This window comes from Saccostrea echinata, unplaced genomic scaffold, assembly GCF_033153115.1.
Source record: "Saccostrea echinata isolate AGI-Se365-2 ecotype Australia unplaced genomic scaffold, CSIRO_AGI_Sech_v1 ptg000054l, whole genome shotgun sequence".
In the NCBI taxonomy this organism is placed as follows: Eukaryota; Metazoa; Mollusca; class Bivalvia; order Ostreida; family Ostreidae; genus Saccostrea; species Saccostrea echinata.
The window spans coordinates 39,066,300-39,082,607 of NW_026889803.1; the positions used below are offsets into that span (position 1 = coordinate 39,066,300).

The window sequence follows — 16,308 nt, forward strand, 5'->3', positions numbered from 1 at the left end:
GCGCATCTTTTTCAATTTTACATTCTACTCTTATACAGGAAATATTAGTATGCCTATAAAATGTTTAAGTGCATTGTATTTAATATATTTTGGAATATACTGGCTATAAACTGGATTTGGTCTGGTCATGAAACCAAAGTTCTCCTAAACTGTCCGATTATTGAGCTGCGTCGTAGTTTTTTTTGTTGGTGGTGGTGTTGGGGGGAGGGAGGGGGGTGGCCACAAGTCCAAAAAAGGAGGTGGTGTTACAAGGAAGAACCCCAATATCTCATTGACATAATACGCATAATGAAGCTATACTCGTCCAAATTCTGTCCTGTTAAGTTGAAACAAGAATATTTATTTATACATCTGTATATACGTTAAAAAACTTAATACTGTAATGTCATATAGAATAATAAAAACTAGTTATATATAGATCCTTTTTTAAAGCCGTCTGGTACTTCAAATATGGAAGTGATGAAGGTTAACCATCTCATGGTGTTTCTCTGTATTGCATACGGATTCGATGATACAATATTTACGTTCTTTGACTAAAAAGGATAAAAACATAACCGATAACACGTGACTACTCAATATTCGTGATCTCCTCATCATGACCATGCCTTAATACATCATAAAATTCTGTAATTTTTGTAAGAACCCTCTGTACACTGCACAGTAAAAAGTTCTAATGTGGGATTTTATGCAGTTACAGTGATCTGCCCATAGATCTCAATGATGTTGAAATCAACAGTGTTTGACTGAATCTGTAATCAATTCAAGCATTCTAAGGAATTTATCATGTCAAGAAAAAATAATTGAGCACTTGATTTGCATGTATTTTCACCATTTTAAGCAGGCTCTAAACACTAACGAAGAAAGGTTTGTGGATTTTGAGAAAATCGTATCATATAAAGGTGTACATATTTAGTTTATCTAATTCATATACAAAATACAGTTAGGTATACCTGTATACCAATAAAAAAAGTATTAAAAAAGTATTGAACAGAAATCGCTATTGTTTACTTATACTTCGGAAATACATGCAAATCTTGATCGAATGTTGCTAATACTTCAGTAGATTTCAAGTTGTTTCATTTACTGTAGATTTACATGAAGTTTATCTTACAAAAAAGGGCAGACATCTCTAACTGCATAAAACTACCATGGAATTAAAACTCTAGAGCTTCCTTAATAAGCAATAGGGATTTTTGTTCATCAGTAAATTGTCTTTCAACATTTTTCCTAAATGAAGGTAATTGGCTGGTATCGAATGTTGAAAATGAATATATGCTAAATATTTTATTTACATCCTTAAACGATGTAAATTTCTATATGTTCAAAAAACATTTACACTAGTGTATAGTGGATCATTAGGAACCACGGTATATTATGTGAACAGATTATTGAAACAGAGACAACTTAATTGGTATTCTTTGCGATAAATATCTATTCCCCACCCCATCCCAAAACAAGAATCAACATTAAAAAATAACAACACAATGGTATTATAAAAAATACAAAATGCTATATATGTAAAACTTCATTACATCATAAACAATATACAAAATCATATACATAAATATATTTCAGACAACTTTCATTCGTGACATAGTGATGTAAAGGTTCTATACTTCAATGTGTTAAATGTTTCTCATCTAATATCTCACTTCATATCACACTCATTCACTCCATAGCTATAGCTAAATGTTCTCAGCGGAATAATTCTCATTTTAGCACTAGGAGATTCGGGGACAAATAATATTCGGTTTATCATAATCAACTTAACAAGAGATGTATAGAAGCTAGAACTTTTAATTAATATTTATCACAGCAAGTTCTCCCTGTTCTAGTAAACAGAAGCAAGCCTTGAATTTCGGAGTGCATATAGCACCGAAGATATATAAAGTCTACCGAAGACATTTGGCAAGACACCAGTAAAAATGCCATCTGGTCATTCCATTGGAACAGTTTACTGCATATTCCATTTTCAAGCGTTTGCAGAATCTTTTCTTAATTCAAAGTTCCTCTATAAAACGCATCCTTAATATGGTACTGGAAAAAAGAAAAAGAATTCAAACGAAGATTCCAACAGGTCTAGAAAAATGAAATCCTACTACTAATGAAGTTATTGTTTACTTACAATTTTTCTCAGGATAATACATTTGTTCTTGTACATTCATACTGCCCCGCATTGAGTTAGTGTCGTGAAGCATACCCACATTGTCATACTGTCGTCCGTACATAGAGTCTGAAATGATAAAAAATGTTTTATTATCTATCATTTACTAATCCATGCACGACTCACAATATGTCTGCATTACTTTGGAGTTGATATATTTACCTCTGACGCTTCTATGTTCCTCTTCCTCTTGCTCGAGTTTGGCGTCAAAGTTATTGAGAAGGTACACTCTGCGCAGCGGACCTAGCACAAACATGATGGTGGCATTCATCAGAAGACTTATGGCTATGGCAGGGTCTCGCATTTTGTATTCTCCTAGCGTAGCAATAACACAAGAGACTACCCACACTGGAATTCCCAAAGCAAAAATACCCAGGATCCATCTGACTTCCCTGTGATTCTTGGTTGATTTCCATGAAAACAAACCAAGAATAACACTTAAACAAATAATAACCATGATGTAAACAAGAGACAGCACTAGACCTTCATCGTAGAAATCGTCTGGCATACAACGAGGCCACAACATATTGTTGTATATAACACGTTCCATCGTGGGACTTTCTAAGATCAACCATTCTGTGTTTATCAGACACTGAATGAGGACAAGAAGACAGGCCACAAAGAAAAGACCCAGTGGTTTCCCGAGCTTTTTATAATGCGACACATACTCAACTTCTTTCTCCTTATTTCTCCAGCAGTCAATCACCTTTAAGAACAACGCTGAATAACAGATCACATAGACAAGACCAAGGCAGAACCTTCGAAGACCACAAACTTCTTCCGTGGCGTGAACGATAAAAGCAAACACCATGGCATACATTAAAACAATACCAAACGATAACATAAATCCTAAAACCGTTGTTCCACTTTTGAATGGGTAGTTGACCAATAGGTAGATGAACACACAAAGAGAAGCAAACACTCCAATACCAGCTAAGGTTGCAACAATAATGCCCCAAATATCCCGGAAACGATCATCAATTTCAGGAGCATTTTCAACTTGAATTACTTGTCCTGTTTGTGCATTGACGTAACTTCCATCATCTAATTTGTAATATGAGACTCCTGGGGTTCCCTCGTGCTCTTGGTAGTATGTGGTGCCATTGGCATACTCACACAGGCAGCGCCCTCCAATTGGACAAATAGACGATGGAAGTGCTCGTGCAACGAAGCTTGAACCCTGGTAGAGGCTTTTCTCGACATTTAGTTCTTGTTGGTATGTACCAATCTGCAAGAAAGAAGTAACTTATTGAATAATATAATTTATGAATAAAAATAAGATATTTCTAAAGGTAATGATTCTATTCTCAACAGGTACAACTATAAAAGTTACACTGCAAATCTTCTGAAAAGCATGGATGAAGATGTAAAATATTATGACCAAATATTGCAAATGACCTACCTGCTTATATTCGTATTGTCCAGTTGCAGAATCTCTTCTAAAATTAAGAATGTTGTATCCAATGTCACCGTAACCACCATCTGTAAATCTGAAATTGAACGATTTATCGCCCAAGTCATTTGGCAAAACACGATACTGTGCCCCAGAAATACCGTTGTAAATAAGATCTAGTTTATTTTCTTGAAGGGATAGGCAAGAGTAGATTCCCAAATTAGATGATTTGCAAGCATCAATTCGGTTTAAACCCTGTGCGATCATGAAAACAGATATAATAGTATGTAGTACATATGGATCTTGGGGTATCATGGCGTCTGTGACCTGCTCATTTCCTGCACAAATCTGTGTGTAGGTTTTTCTGACTGAGCTTGTTAGAATCCTACATTGGTGTAATGTTTGATAAATGTCTTCAAACCAATCATCGGGGAGGCCATGACGATTTTGGAAAGAAAGAGTTTTCAAAAACGCTTTGAAGTTGTTGATGATCTCAGATTTAATTTGGATAGTCAAAGCTCCTAAAGCAACGTCTTCGTAACCTTTTACTACAGACATATCATTTGACCAAGTATCACTTCCAAACCAGATGAATCGCTGATTCAGACCTGCTTCTGAAGTTGCTTGTAGTAAAAGTCTTGCATGATGAGCTGTAACAAACAGGACAACAACACGAGCGCCAACTCTCTGGTTAAGACTATCAATGACACTCCTGGCATTTACAATCGTAGCATCAGTTTTCATGGACGATGTCAGAGTAGTACAAGTTTTCTTGTTCATGGCTGTATTCTCTAAGAAGGTTTTAATTGCAGATTTGCCATATGCGTTCTCCGTGTAGACGGCAGATATGTAATCCCATCCAAATGCTGTGATGACTTCAGCCATGACAATTGCCTGGATATTGTCAGGAGGAACCGTTCTGAGGAAGTAATTGTGAATGGTTTTATCACTAAGTTCCACAGAGGTTGCACTCTGACTCATGCTGGTTATTTTCAATGGAGATAGGATACTACTCGTAGCAATGGCATTTTCCGAATTTTTAGCCAAGTGAACAACAATGGTTGATGGGTCTATCACCTGTCCAACACCTTCGTCTCCGCAAATTCCCTCTCCGCTGAGTAAACTGTACAAATCTTGTCCTATCCTACCTGTTGTGGAGCAGGTATCTAAAGCTATACCTCCAAGTTTCAGTGTGGCAGGAAAGTTAACATACTGATTAACCAAGTTTAATGCGTAAAAGAAAGCCATCAGATTCTGGAAGTTTGAAGCAGTGTCAATCTTTCCACAAGCATAAGGGTTATATGGATCTGATTCATGAATGTCAGACAGATACACGACGTTAAGTTGGTTTCTGGATGCATTTAACATATACCTAGAAGGCTGGTATTCGGGAAAAGGACAGTTGCAAGAAGCAACCCCATCGCATGGTGCGTACCAGTTTGGGTCGTATCTAGCATCTATCTTCAGATAATGCGTATCATTGTAGCTTCCAACCTGTGAATGTAAAAGAAGCATATATTTATTCTTTTAAATGTGTCAAATTAGAAAATCTTAATAATTCAAATATGTGCAACAGTTTTTGTTATGTCCCATCATTTGGAATTTTTCTGCATTTATTATGATCGTCTTAGTTTGTTGTGAGAACTCAATAGAAATAGGGTAACAAAAATACGCACGTCTTCAAGATAATAATTGTCTGGTTGGCCTGGGACCTGGAGGGACTCCCAGATATGATAACCACGATCACTTTGTCCGTCTGCCGTAAAGAAAAAAGGTTGTTGTGTGGCATCCTCGAAGCGAGCCTGTTTGGCACCATTTAATATTTCTTGGCGCCTCTCTCCGCTGGTACGGAACAGATTGCACAGGCCTTGAGTATCGGGTGGACAGAGTTTCTCAATAGCTTTCTGTGTCCCAATAGCTGCAGAAAGAACGGCATTGACGACATAAAGAACATATCGGTCCTGGATATAGCCCTTGGCTCTTGGAATTCCATACTTTCTTGTAGGGCAAGGTACTTTACTTCCACTAGATAGGGAACAATTGTAGACGAGCTCATAATACTCATTAAACCAGGGGTTAAATGTGTAGGTATCTGGAGTCTTATCCTCTAGATATTTGTCAAAGAGTGGTAGGTCAGCGGTCTCAATGTCAAATGTCACCGCAGTTCTGTTTCGCTTTATATTTTCAAGTCCATTCCAGATATCTGGATCTTCACCCCATTTGTCTGTTCCAATGAATCTAAAAGCACTTCTAAGAGAGTAATCTTTCTCAATTTCCTCTAAAAATGGCATCGGGTCATCAACAAAAAGAATGACTACTTTAGCATCTGCTTTGTTGTAAAGTTGAGCCAAGGCAGATCTAGCTTCTGTTGCTTGAACTGGCCCGCTTCGTCCCACAGTTATGTTCTGAGCAATACATATTCTGTTAAGAAAAGCCAGTCGTGAAAATTCTTCTCGACCAAATTCTCCAACACTGTCAAAGGAATGGATGACTTGAACATGGTAGAGCTTAAATCTTTTCAAAAATGAAACAATTGCTCGAGCTTGTTTGTCATCTGCTGGAACAGTTCTTATGAAATAGCGGTATTTCATCTGGTCCATTAACTTCAGCGTCGTCGCTCCGTAACTTATCTGGGGTATACCAAGAGAATTCAAGACATCTGCAACTCGGATGGAGGACTCGCTTTCAATTGTTCCAATATATGCATCAAACCTAGCAGGATCCAAGATATTTTCATTATTCTTAAGTTCCAAATTCTTGCTGTGTATGTTGGCCACAAGATTTCCTGCGCGTTCGGGACTTTCACAAACGTCAAGAGCTATACCGCCAAGGGTTACTCTTGGTAGAATATCACTTCGACTGTTTACGTACTCAATGGCGTAATGGAAGGCCTCTACTAGCTGTACGCCATGCTTGTGATTTATCTCTCCACATGTATAAGGCGTTGGACCTTTCTTATGTACGTCGAATAAACCTGAAATTAATAATTAATCTTTTATTAAATGCTACAAGATGTTTTAGGCAGAAATCGTAACCGAAATATATAAGGAATTTACTTTTCTTTATCAATTACATTGTACTATTACAATATGAGACCTTAAATTCCTTCTTAGGAGAATGGGCGTCAAAAGTCAATAGCATATTTTTAAGTTTTCTTAACGACAATCTATTCCTTAAGAATGTACATTTCCATAATAAATCGACATTTCTTAGAAAAGCCGGAAAATTAATGTCGATTAATATCAATGAAACCGTAGGTGAGACGTATTGGAAATACCATACCTATCAACATGATGTCTGCGGGGAAATATGTGAATTTCTCAGTGCCAACACCTTTCTCATAGCACACAGCGCAGTCACCAACACATTTGGCAGGAATGTTTGCATAATTCTGGGTAGGGAAAGTTGCATCCAGCGTAACTTTGAGATGGTCAAATGTTCCTTGCTGTGCAAATAAGAATATGCGTAATAAGGAAAATTAAACATCTCATTTTCCCTCAAAATTGCATCACAATGCTTTCCTAAAAATATTTAGAATTGAACAATATAGTTACCTCAGTTGGTGAGTAATTATTCATTACAAAAACTTTCATGCCCTTTTCAACTTCTCTTTCTTCAAATCGGAATGCTTCATTTAGAATATCGGTATACGTCATGTTATCCATGAATTCATTGATCATTTGTTGGGTATTTATATCCGTCAGATATCTACAGAGTAAAGTCCCTTTATTAAGTAGGGTACTTTTTGAAAAATTCACCAGCTTCTCATTATTGAATAAAACTTTTTATTTCATTTGATATTGCAACAGGCTTTAGCATGACATACTATTTTTTTTTTCTTTCCTAGGTGCAGCCTTGGACGTTGTCCATTAAATGGATGCCTTTACAATATTTAACAAGATAAAATCATATAGTATACAAAATGGTCATATTCACACATACTTTGAGCAAACATGTGTATATCCGACTCCACATTTCATCTCGAGAGTTTTATGGACACCGTGAGCAATGGCTTCCACAGCATGGATGGTTGGCAGCACTGTGTAATCTTCCACAAACACTCCTGAAGCTAAATAGGAAAAAAAATCATTGTCATGCTTCATGCATTATTCAATTTTATTTACAATGAATACATTTTCAGAACCGTCTTTGTATACCTACATGATGTTATGGGTCTGCCGTCTGGATTAACGCACTGGGATGGATATTTCCAGTTTTCACCAAGGTTACACTTATAGAAGTCCTGATAATAATCATAGAACCAGAGGTTTTCCTTATAAGTGTTTGGATATTTGTTGCTAAGGTAGTTTCGGAATTCTGAAATAGGGACCTGAGGCATACCAAACATCAAGGATCTCTCGGCAAAAGCTAATAGATTTGATGGAACGTTGGAAATCATTGGATTTGACCACACCCTGTTGGCCATAAAGATGATATTTGCCGCAGCATTATTAATGGATTTTGCTCTCAGTAGGTCTTCAATATAGCGATCTGGATCGGCAAATACAGCTACAACTCGACTGGTGGACTTTACAATGTAATCAATAAGCTGATTCATCGTACCATCAGATACAAACTCGTAAGAGGCTCCAATACATATCCCTTCAGCTTTTGCATACTCCCGAAATTTTTCGAGTGATTCTCTGGCACCTTCTTCTGGTGCGTTCAGTGAAATTATGTATTCAAAACCCAACGTTTTCGCTGTCTGAGCCATGGCCTTGGCTATCATACTATCTGACGGAATAGTTCGGAAGAAGTTTTTAAATTCTGTTTTATCATCCAGAATTGGACTTGTCGCACCTGGTGTGACGACACCCATTTGTTGACCTGCTGTGTCAATGGTAAAGTCATTGCTGTAAGTCAGCCAGTAAGTAAACTTCTGCAAAGGAATTGTAAATCGGCCGTTATCTAAGGGAAATACTCCGGCATATAAGGCTGATACTAATGTCGAAGCTCTGTTTTTGTCCATGCAACCATCAAAACCGATTCCACCCAATTTTACGCCAGGGTTAAGTTTGACAGACGCATTTCTAGAGTTGATTCTTTCAATTGCAAACTTGAAAGCCTCGGTATTTTGGAAGCCGTTTTTTGATCGAAAGTCTCCACATAGATATGGGAGTCGTCCTGGATAATGAACATCAAACATAGCAGGAATAATGACGTCACCTGGAATATCCAGGTAGTTCTGATTGCTAAACATGTACAGGCAGGTAGCGCAGAATTCTGTGCAGTGAGGAGTAATAGTAGTTGCTAGGGCATCGCCATATAATCTAACCTGTCCAGTCTGAATCGACAAGTCATTTGTCTCAAAGTTATAGCTTCCGACCTGAAATATAAAAATGCAAGTTAAAATTAAAATTCAATTTTTACTGAATGTTAAGATATAACCATTCAAAAAATTGAGAAATTATGAAATATTTTTAATATGAATATTTGATTGAAAAAACACATATTTACCCGTATAAATGCACCATTTCTGAAGTTCTGGTAGTTAATAATAAAGTTGGCACTTTTATCCTTCATTCTGAATATTTTGCCAGCCTCTACTTCAAATGCTAATTCATCAATCTTCTGCAGTAAAACGTTGCCTTTATTAGCTGCTGTTAGAAAATTACTGCAAATTCCACTGTAGGATGTCCCACAGTAATGTTTGAGAGTCTCATTTAATGCGTACGCTGCAGCATACACACCAGCCACGACTGGAGAGGCAGCAATGTCAACATCAGATTTGCTGATTTTATTTGTAATTGGATTTAGAGATGAGTCGGCACAAACTGTTTTATATGATCTCATATTTGAGGCATCCAGTGAACAGTTGTAAGTTTCTTCATACCATTCTTTGAACCAGGGGTTGTCCGAATATGTGTTGGGTTGAAGTCTGGAAAGATGATCATAAAAGCCTTGCATGTTCAGGGGATCGACATGGACGTTCCATAAACCATCTGCCATGTCTTCTACGCCTTGCAAATATCGAGCTTCCATTCCATGTGTAAAATAATGAAACATGCCACCAGCATTGTTTACTCTGACAGTGGTTAAGAATGTCTGTGTATCGGTATCAGAAGCAAGTAGGAAGACAGGCCTTACATTCATTTCATGCTTTAGCATGTTAAGAACCTTTGATGTATTTCCATCCCTTCCAAAAACAAAATGAGATACAACGCATATTCCTTCTTCAGCCGCCAACATTTTAAAATTCATAAACGCTACATCATAGTATTCAAAATTACTCTGCACAGCTTGTACATAGTTCCATCCAAGTCGTTTTAACATCAGAACTATAGCCTTCAGTGTATAATAATTGGAAGGGAAAATATATCTGTAAAATGGATAAGACTGAAGTCGCATGCTTGAAGAATAGTACCCCAGTAGTGGTCTTTTCAAATCATTCATTAATGATGCCAAAGGAATAGTGGGTTTGTACAATAACGATCCCATATACACATCGATGGTGTTTGGGTTAAGGGCATTGTTAGAAGAATCCATGATGGTTCGTGAATGCTGATGAACTTCCGACACAAGAAGCTTTCCAAGAACTGGATTCAAACAATCATCAAAACCAAGCCCACCCAATTTAACATTTTTGAGAATACCCCTGTTATTTACTTCTTTGATAGCATAAATCATAGCTTCTACCATCTTTGCTCCTGGTCTAAGTCCTTTCCTGAAAGCCCCGCATCGTAAAGGTTCAATTCCAGATAAATGAACAGTGAAAATTCCATTTATGATGACGTCTCCAGGCTGATACATGTACGGGTAAGTGTTAGTAGTTCCTATGCAAGGAATACAACCCGTGCTGGGACAGAGTGAGGACGGTAGAGGATTCAACAGGGTGTCTCTGCTGTTATCGTACATTCGAATTCTGTTACTGAAGATTTCCAGACGTCCATTTATATGTGATCCCAGCTATAAAAAGATTACCATATTTAAATTTACAAAGATGAGGTACTCCTGCAATACAATAAAGCTTTGAAAAAACAAGAGAACTACATGTAATTATTGAAAGAAAGACTGGATAATATAATTACTTACTCTCTTGAACTTAAAAGGCTGACTTCCTGGATAGTCATTAAAATTGTAAATATCGTATGTTGGGTTTATGATGTCTCCATTTGCATCAAATTTGACTTTTGCTGGTGCATTATAAGGTTCAAGTCCAACGGATGCCAAACTTTCAACTCTCTCTTCCTTTGTGTATGTAAAGTCAACAGCTCGTAGATAATTTTCGTAGAATTCCTTGGTCGTCATGGCAGACAAAGCTGTACAGAGCCCAGGGATTCCATTACATTTGTCTTGGTGAGCCTTCCTCAATGCGTAAGCATATCCAAACACAGCGTGAACAGAGGGTTCCACAAACTGATCTTGGACAAACGAGTTACGTCTCTCAGCCTCCGAAAGCGTTGGACATGCAGGTTTGTTGTTGAATTTCGGATTAGTATTACTGGGCAGACGACAGTCATTTTCTGTCATGTACCAATCTTTGTACCAAGGGTTCTCTGCTGATGGGTTGTTGACGTCTATCCTAACCCAGTGATCTTCAAATTCTATAATTTTACGAGATCCTGATAGGACGGAAATAATACCTCTAGGATATTTTTGGTTGGGAAAATTTTCAGAGAGAGAAATGCTGTCAGTAAATATCCACTGAAGTTTCCCTGCAGCAGGTTTAACTTCGCCTCTCTTTAATAAAGCACGGGCCACTGTTCTACTTCCAAGATAAATGATTCCGGTTGCTTCTGTTGACAGCGCTTTAGACAATAGTCTGTCTATTGTAGAATCGCTGTCGTCGTCGGATGGGGTGGATATTGCCATGGTCAGACATTTGTCGGCCGCTACCAGTCGAGGTTTGATCTCCACCAATGCTGCTTCTCCATAAGTATCCTCCGTGTAAATGACGACAACATACTTCCAGTTTACCTCGTTCATGAATGCAACAATTGCCTACAATTAGACCTGGCAACGTAGAGTATATGTCCTTTTTTTAATTAAAAAATGTATATTTACTCCCCTCTCCTTTCATTAAAGAAAAAATTAAATCAACTGAAAATGGATAAGTTGTTTATTATTTTGTACACTTTTAAAATCGTTTCGTGAAAAAAATAATTCTATACAAATGTTTCAACTTTCAAAAAAAAAGAGGATATTAATGTATAAAATTTTAAAAAGTACTCAGAATATTTTGTTAGGTCAAAAAAATAAATAAATAAATAAAATAAAATACAGAGAATGCGACGATTGTCGTAAACTGTCCAAACTCGAAAATCCTATTTCATGTGTGTGTGTGTGTGTGTGGGGGGGGGGGGGGGATCTCTAACTTTTCGCTACATTTTTTTCGAAAATGGAATTTTGTCAAGAATTAAGAATGGCATAAATGAGACTTAACAATTTCGTTGCAATACCGTTCAACATTAAGCTGAAACACTTTATTTTGAAACATCACAGAAAAATATATGTGAATAGTACTTAAGTACTTACATCCATTAAGGGACCATCAGTGGGGACCGTCCTCATGAAATAGGGGAATTTTTCTGTGTTACTTAAATCAGTAGCTGTAGACGTTGGAGACACCAGTGGGATGCTGTTCATTGTGGCAAAGCTGTTCAGCTCTACGGTCACTGAACTAGAACTTGCTCCAACCAAACCTATTGTAGAAACATGTATGTTATTAATATTGTATAGGAATTTATGTTGGCCGTTGTTAAATTTAGCTTATTTTTCCCGAGGCACGCAATCTTTGTTGCTTTAATTCGTGCAAATATGTATTTCACTGTTTTCTGAATTTGAGATTTTTAGGTTTACAAGTTTAAATTTATCAATACGCTGAAAGAACTAGTGGTACCGCGGTGATCAGGACACTTTACATTCTGGACAATATTTTGAAAACAATTCTTTTCCCATCTTAGTCTGTTTCTATTAATCGAGAAATTCGCGTTCCACATCCGGATGGTCGATTTCTACGATAAATTTGTACTATTTCATTGTAAATTGCAGATGCTACAAACATACTTTTTTCCAAAAAATCATGAAAATAACAACTAAATCTATGTATGTAAAAGTGATACGATTAAGTTTAGCCACATTAATTTCATTTTTTAATCAAATTATCTCAATGTTGTCCTGTAAAGTGATAAAAAAAATTATATTAAGAATTTATAAGGGTGATGGCACAAAGAAAGAAATTTGAACATAAACGACGTCTACAATTTTTAATAAATTGTATTCTAGAGATTTGATATGAGCATCATTTACAACCCAAATAAGCCCAAAAATCATCTATGCCGTAAATTGTTTTTGTTTATAATATTGTAAGTTCTTAATCCAGACAGTTGCTTTCACGCCTTCTGTTTGAAGGGCTAGGCGGATACTTATGATTAATTAATTGCCTTTATAATTGACGCATCTCTCATAAAGGTCATTATCTTTTTAAAGTTATTCAAGCTTTTTTGAACGAATGTAATAGATTGTCTGAAAAAAATATTAGTTTTTAAAATAATTCTGTTTTGCTTATTGATAAGTTTTGGTTTTTGACGCTACTTTTGTATTCCTAGTCCAAATAATTGTTCCTGTATTATGGTAATTTTATTAAAGTTTGTTTAAGGAGAAGACTATCTAAGTTATGGAGTTTGTGTCTTACCCTTTTGACTTTGTCAATATGTTCATTTCAATTCAAAGGTCAAAGAATTTTATCCTAAACCGTGCATTAATTAAATGAGAACTTGTTCACATTACATACGGTTCATAAATTCATGAGAATTTTGACATTTGGAAAACTAAAGTGTCGATTTCGAAGTGTTGCTAATTTGTAATTTAACAAGATACTGTTCGACCAAATAATTTTCCATTTATGAAAACGTCCATCTACATGTACGTACGAAACTGCTTTAAACTTGAATACAGTTTTAAAAAGGTTAACAAACAAAATATATTAAATATACAATAAAATATATGTTTGCTTTTTTACGAGCTGTAGACATAGAGGCACATGCACATAACGATTTTCTTGATTTGTAGCAAGTTATTTAAAATTAAATATTTAAGCTTGAAATCAGTAAAATAAATTATTAATTATTATGAAATGGACTTGTGTTTGTGCTGAGTGTTGACAATTTTTGCACTGATTCATACGTGAGTCTGAGTTTGCTTGGAATTGTGTTCAGGTATTGTGATTATAGCTGAACACAATTCCAAGCATAATTTAATAACATTTAATGATGATTCTGAACAGTACTGTAATGTCACTTTAGCTTGGATAATTATAGAATATAGCATAAAAACAGCAGTCGATCGCACTTTGGTCAATTCATGCAGCCACCTGCCAAGATGTCTACACCACAAGCAAAGAGAAGGCGTGTTGAAGTTCCTGCCAGTGTTGAGAAAAAGATATGTGAGCGTAAGACTGATAGTCCACATTTTCCATACCAAGAGGGGGAACAGGCCGAGCCTATTTCAACTGCCCAAGTCTTGGAAAGCGTCAAGACATTAATCAGATACTTTAAACACCGTGCAACTACATCAGAGGATGCAGAAATCAACACGAGATGCCTAAAGCAACTGTGGGTTTTGAAGAGAATGCTTTCTGAAAGACTCGCCCGTGAATCCCGAGGTTATATGAAGATTACAGGTTTCTTTATGGATGCAACAATCAAGAAAAAATGTCTTGAGCAACTGGGGATAATGGAGAGAATCATTTCTGAAAGATTCTGTGAATCCCGCGGTCAGATGAAGATAACCGATTTCTTTAGGAAATAACTCACTGTGATTTGTGATAAATATGCATTTCCAAGTTTGCTTTGTGAAGGATACTTTAAGTGAAATATTAGTGCTTCCCGGTGTTATATGTTTATTCATAAAATACTAACATTTAGTGCATTTGGTAAATAAGTGTTTGATATTGTGCTATTTTGTTTCATAATCTAAAGAAGATGGGTGAACAAGGCGGGCGAAGTGCCTATAGTGCGACAAACATGAATTGAAAAATAAAATCTCAATTATATAAAAATTTTCTTTGATATTTTATCTAACATTAAAGTATATTTTATGCTGAATCTGTACAATTTACAAAAATCTCACAAAGACTGAAATTATTTGCCTACGAAATAGCTTAAACACACTAAAGAGGACAAAAAGGATCATTTTGTCACACTTTAACAAAATTTTTCGATATGAGTGGGTCTTCGCTCCATTTTTTTGAAAGTTGATCCTAAAAGTTTGCATAAAGATATACATTTTTTGGTTTACAAAAACATGGAGCAAAGACCCACTATACCTTAAAAGTACACTTTTATGACAAAGCATTCGCATCTTTCCGAGAAATACTTGAAGTCCATTAAGTCAAGGGTCATATCACAAACATGATTTAAATGCCGCTATTTGTCAGGAGATGCGTGGCGTAGTGGTTAGCGTGTTGGTCTCAATACAATATGAAACTCCGGATTTTTATTTTCAGGGGGTTCGAATCCCACGAATACCATTTTATTTTTTAAATAAAAGAATAATTTTTTCCGAGATCTTTTTTCTCAGAATAGTTTTGTTGATCATAATTTGATAAATTTCAATAATGAGAACTTTATTTTAAAGACTTAATTCATAAATTGAATATGATTTTATTAATATCGGAATCTATAGGCATTCTGCACGCCTTGTTCACCCATCTTCTTACTTATTTATAAAACTTGCAAAATAAAGCAAAAAAAAAAAAAAAAAAAAAAATTAAACTGTTAGTTTTCTGATAACTATCTTTGTACATGCATCCAGATGTCTAGATGGAAGCAATTTACTTATTCGTACGCTTGATTTATGCGAGCGATTTCATTCTGGAGAAATTACTTTACTGTAATATATAATAAAAATACTCAATATACGTACCCAGCATGAGTTGTGAGTCGTTTTTAACACAGTCCCTGGATTCAGCACTAAACTGAGGGTACAATCCCTGCGCACTACCCAGGGCTATGGATTTCTGACCACAATAATCGAAGACCTTCATACCTAATAATTGAACATAGAATAAATTTACGATATACTTATTGGTCCAACTAACATGTGGCCAAAGTCCTTCTTTCAGATCATAAAATTGTATGCCTTTTAATTTAGTCTTGTTTATTTTAGTGAAGTGTGTCAACGACAAGATATTGTATATACATATATGTATGTATTTAGAACTTGACTGAATAAAAAAAAAAGAACTTTATAAGCAAGCTACATGCGCAGGAATAATACTATTAACTAAATTGTAAATAATGCACCGTAGAAACAATAGCTATACCCAATTTCACTCCAGGAATGTAACTGTCGTTCAAAAATTGTCCATTCAGGATGATATTCTTTTTGTTAAGTCTGTCTAGAGCCCATCTAATAGCCTCATAGGACTGCATCATCGCTGCGGGAGAGATAATCAAGATTAAAAAGAAAAGAAATACAAAATTCAAAATTACATTTAAATATAATACGATAAGCAAGTTGATTTACTTTCTATGTAGTCTCGACTTTTTTGGACTATTGCTGAAAAATTTCCATTTACTATTGAAATGTAACAAAATGAGTAGGGTGTTATACCTGTATCGATATCGCCACACCCAAATCCCGCAGTCCCGGGACCTCTAAGACTGAAGATCCCCCCGATCATCGCTTGTGCACCCTGTTGTATGATTGCACTCTGACCCTCCACGGGGCACGTGCTTTCTCTCAAAACTGTCGTCTGCGCCAATGTAGAGACGAATGTAAAGCAAAAGACCAGCCACACACGCAACAT

The 16,308-nt window shown here is 36.1% G+C and overlaps 1 protein-coding gene across 2 annotated transcripts; it reads right to left on the reverse strand.

Annotated features, from left to right (window-relative positions):
* Positions 1-1,488: 1,488 nt before the first annotated feature.
* On the reverse strand, positions 1,489-16,308 carry LOC133172311 (uncharacterized). 2 transcript variants are annotated; one of them, XM_061307175.1, is made up of 15 exons: positions 16,113-16,254; positions 15,823-15,936; positions 15,423-15,545; positions 12,033-12,199; positions 10,590-11,498; positions 9,015-10,463; positions 7,719-8,883; positions 7,500-7,626; positions 7,112-7,265; positions 6,840-7,002; positions 5,234-6,531; positions 3,567-5,051; positions 2,327-3,392; positions 2,126-2,233; positions 1,489-2,037 (listed from the first exon to the last, which is right to left on the reverse strand). In XM_061307175.1, exons 1-15 carry the CDS (start codon positions 16,180-16,182, stop codon positions 2,027-2,029), a joined length of 8,409 nt encoding a protein of 2,802 aa, XP_061163159.1. In that variant the 5' UTR covers positions 16,183-16,254; the 3' UTR covers positions 1,489-2,026. The 2 variants fall into 2 exon arrangements, with proteins under 2 accessions (XP_061163159.1, XP_061163158.1); XM_061307174.1 differs by lacking the exon at positions 1,489-2,037 and having other exon boundaries at positions 2,118-2,233; positions 16,113-16,308.

Coding starts and splice junctions, on each gene's coding strand:
- LOC133172311 (XM_061307174.1), bottom strand. CDS start 16,308: ATGTTGCGTGTGTGGCTGGTCTTTTGCTTTACATTCGTCTCTACATTG. Junction 7,266..7,499: donor TATACACATGTTTGCTCAAA/GTATGTGTGAAT, acceptor TTTACTCTGTAG/ATATCTGACGGATATAAATA. Junction 7,003..7,111: donor ATAATTACTCACCAACTGAG/GTAACTATATTG, acceptor TTATTTGCACAG/CAAGGAACATTTGACCATCT.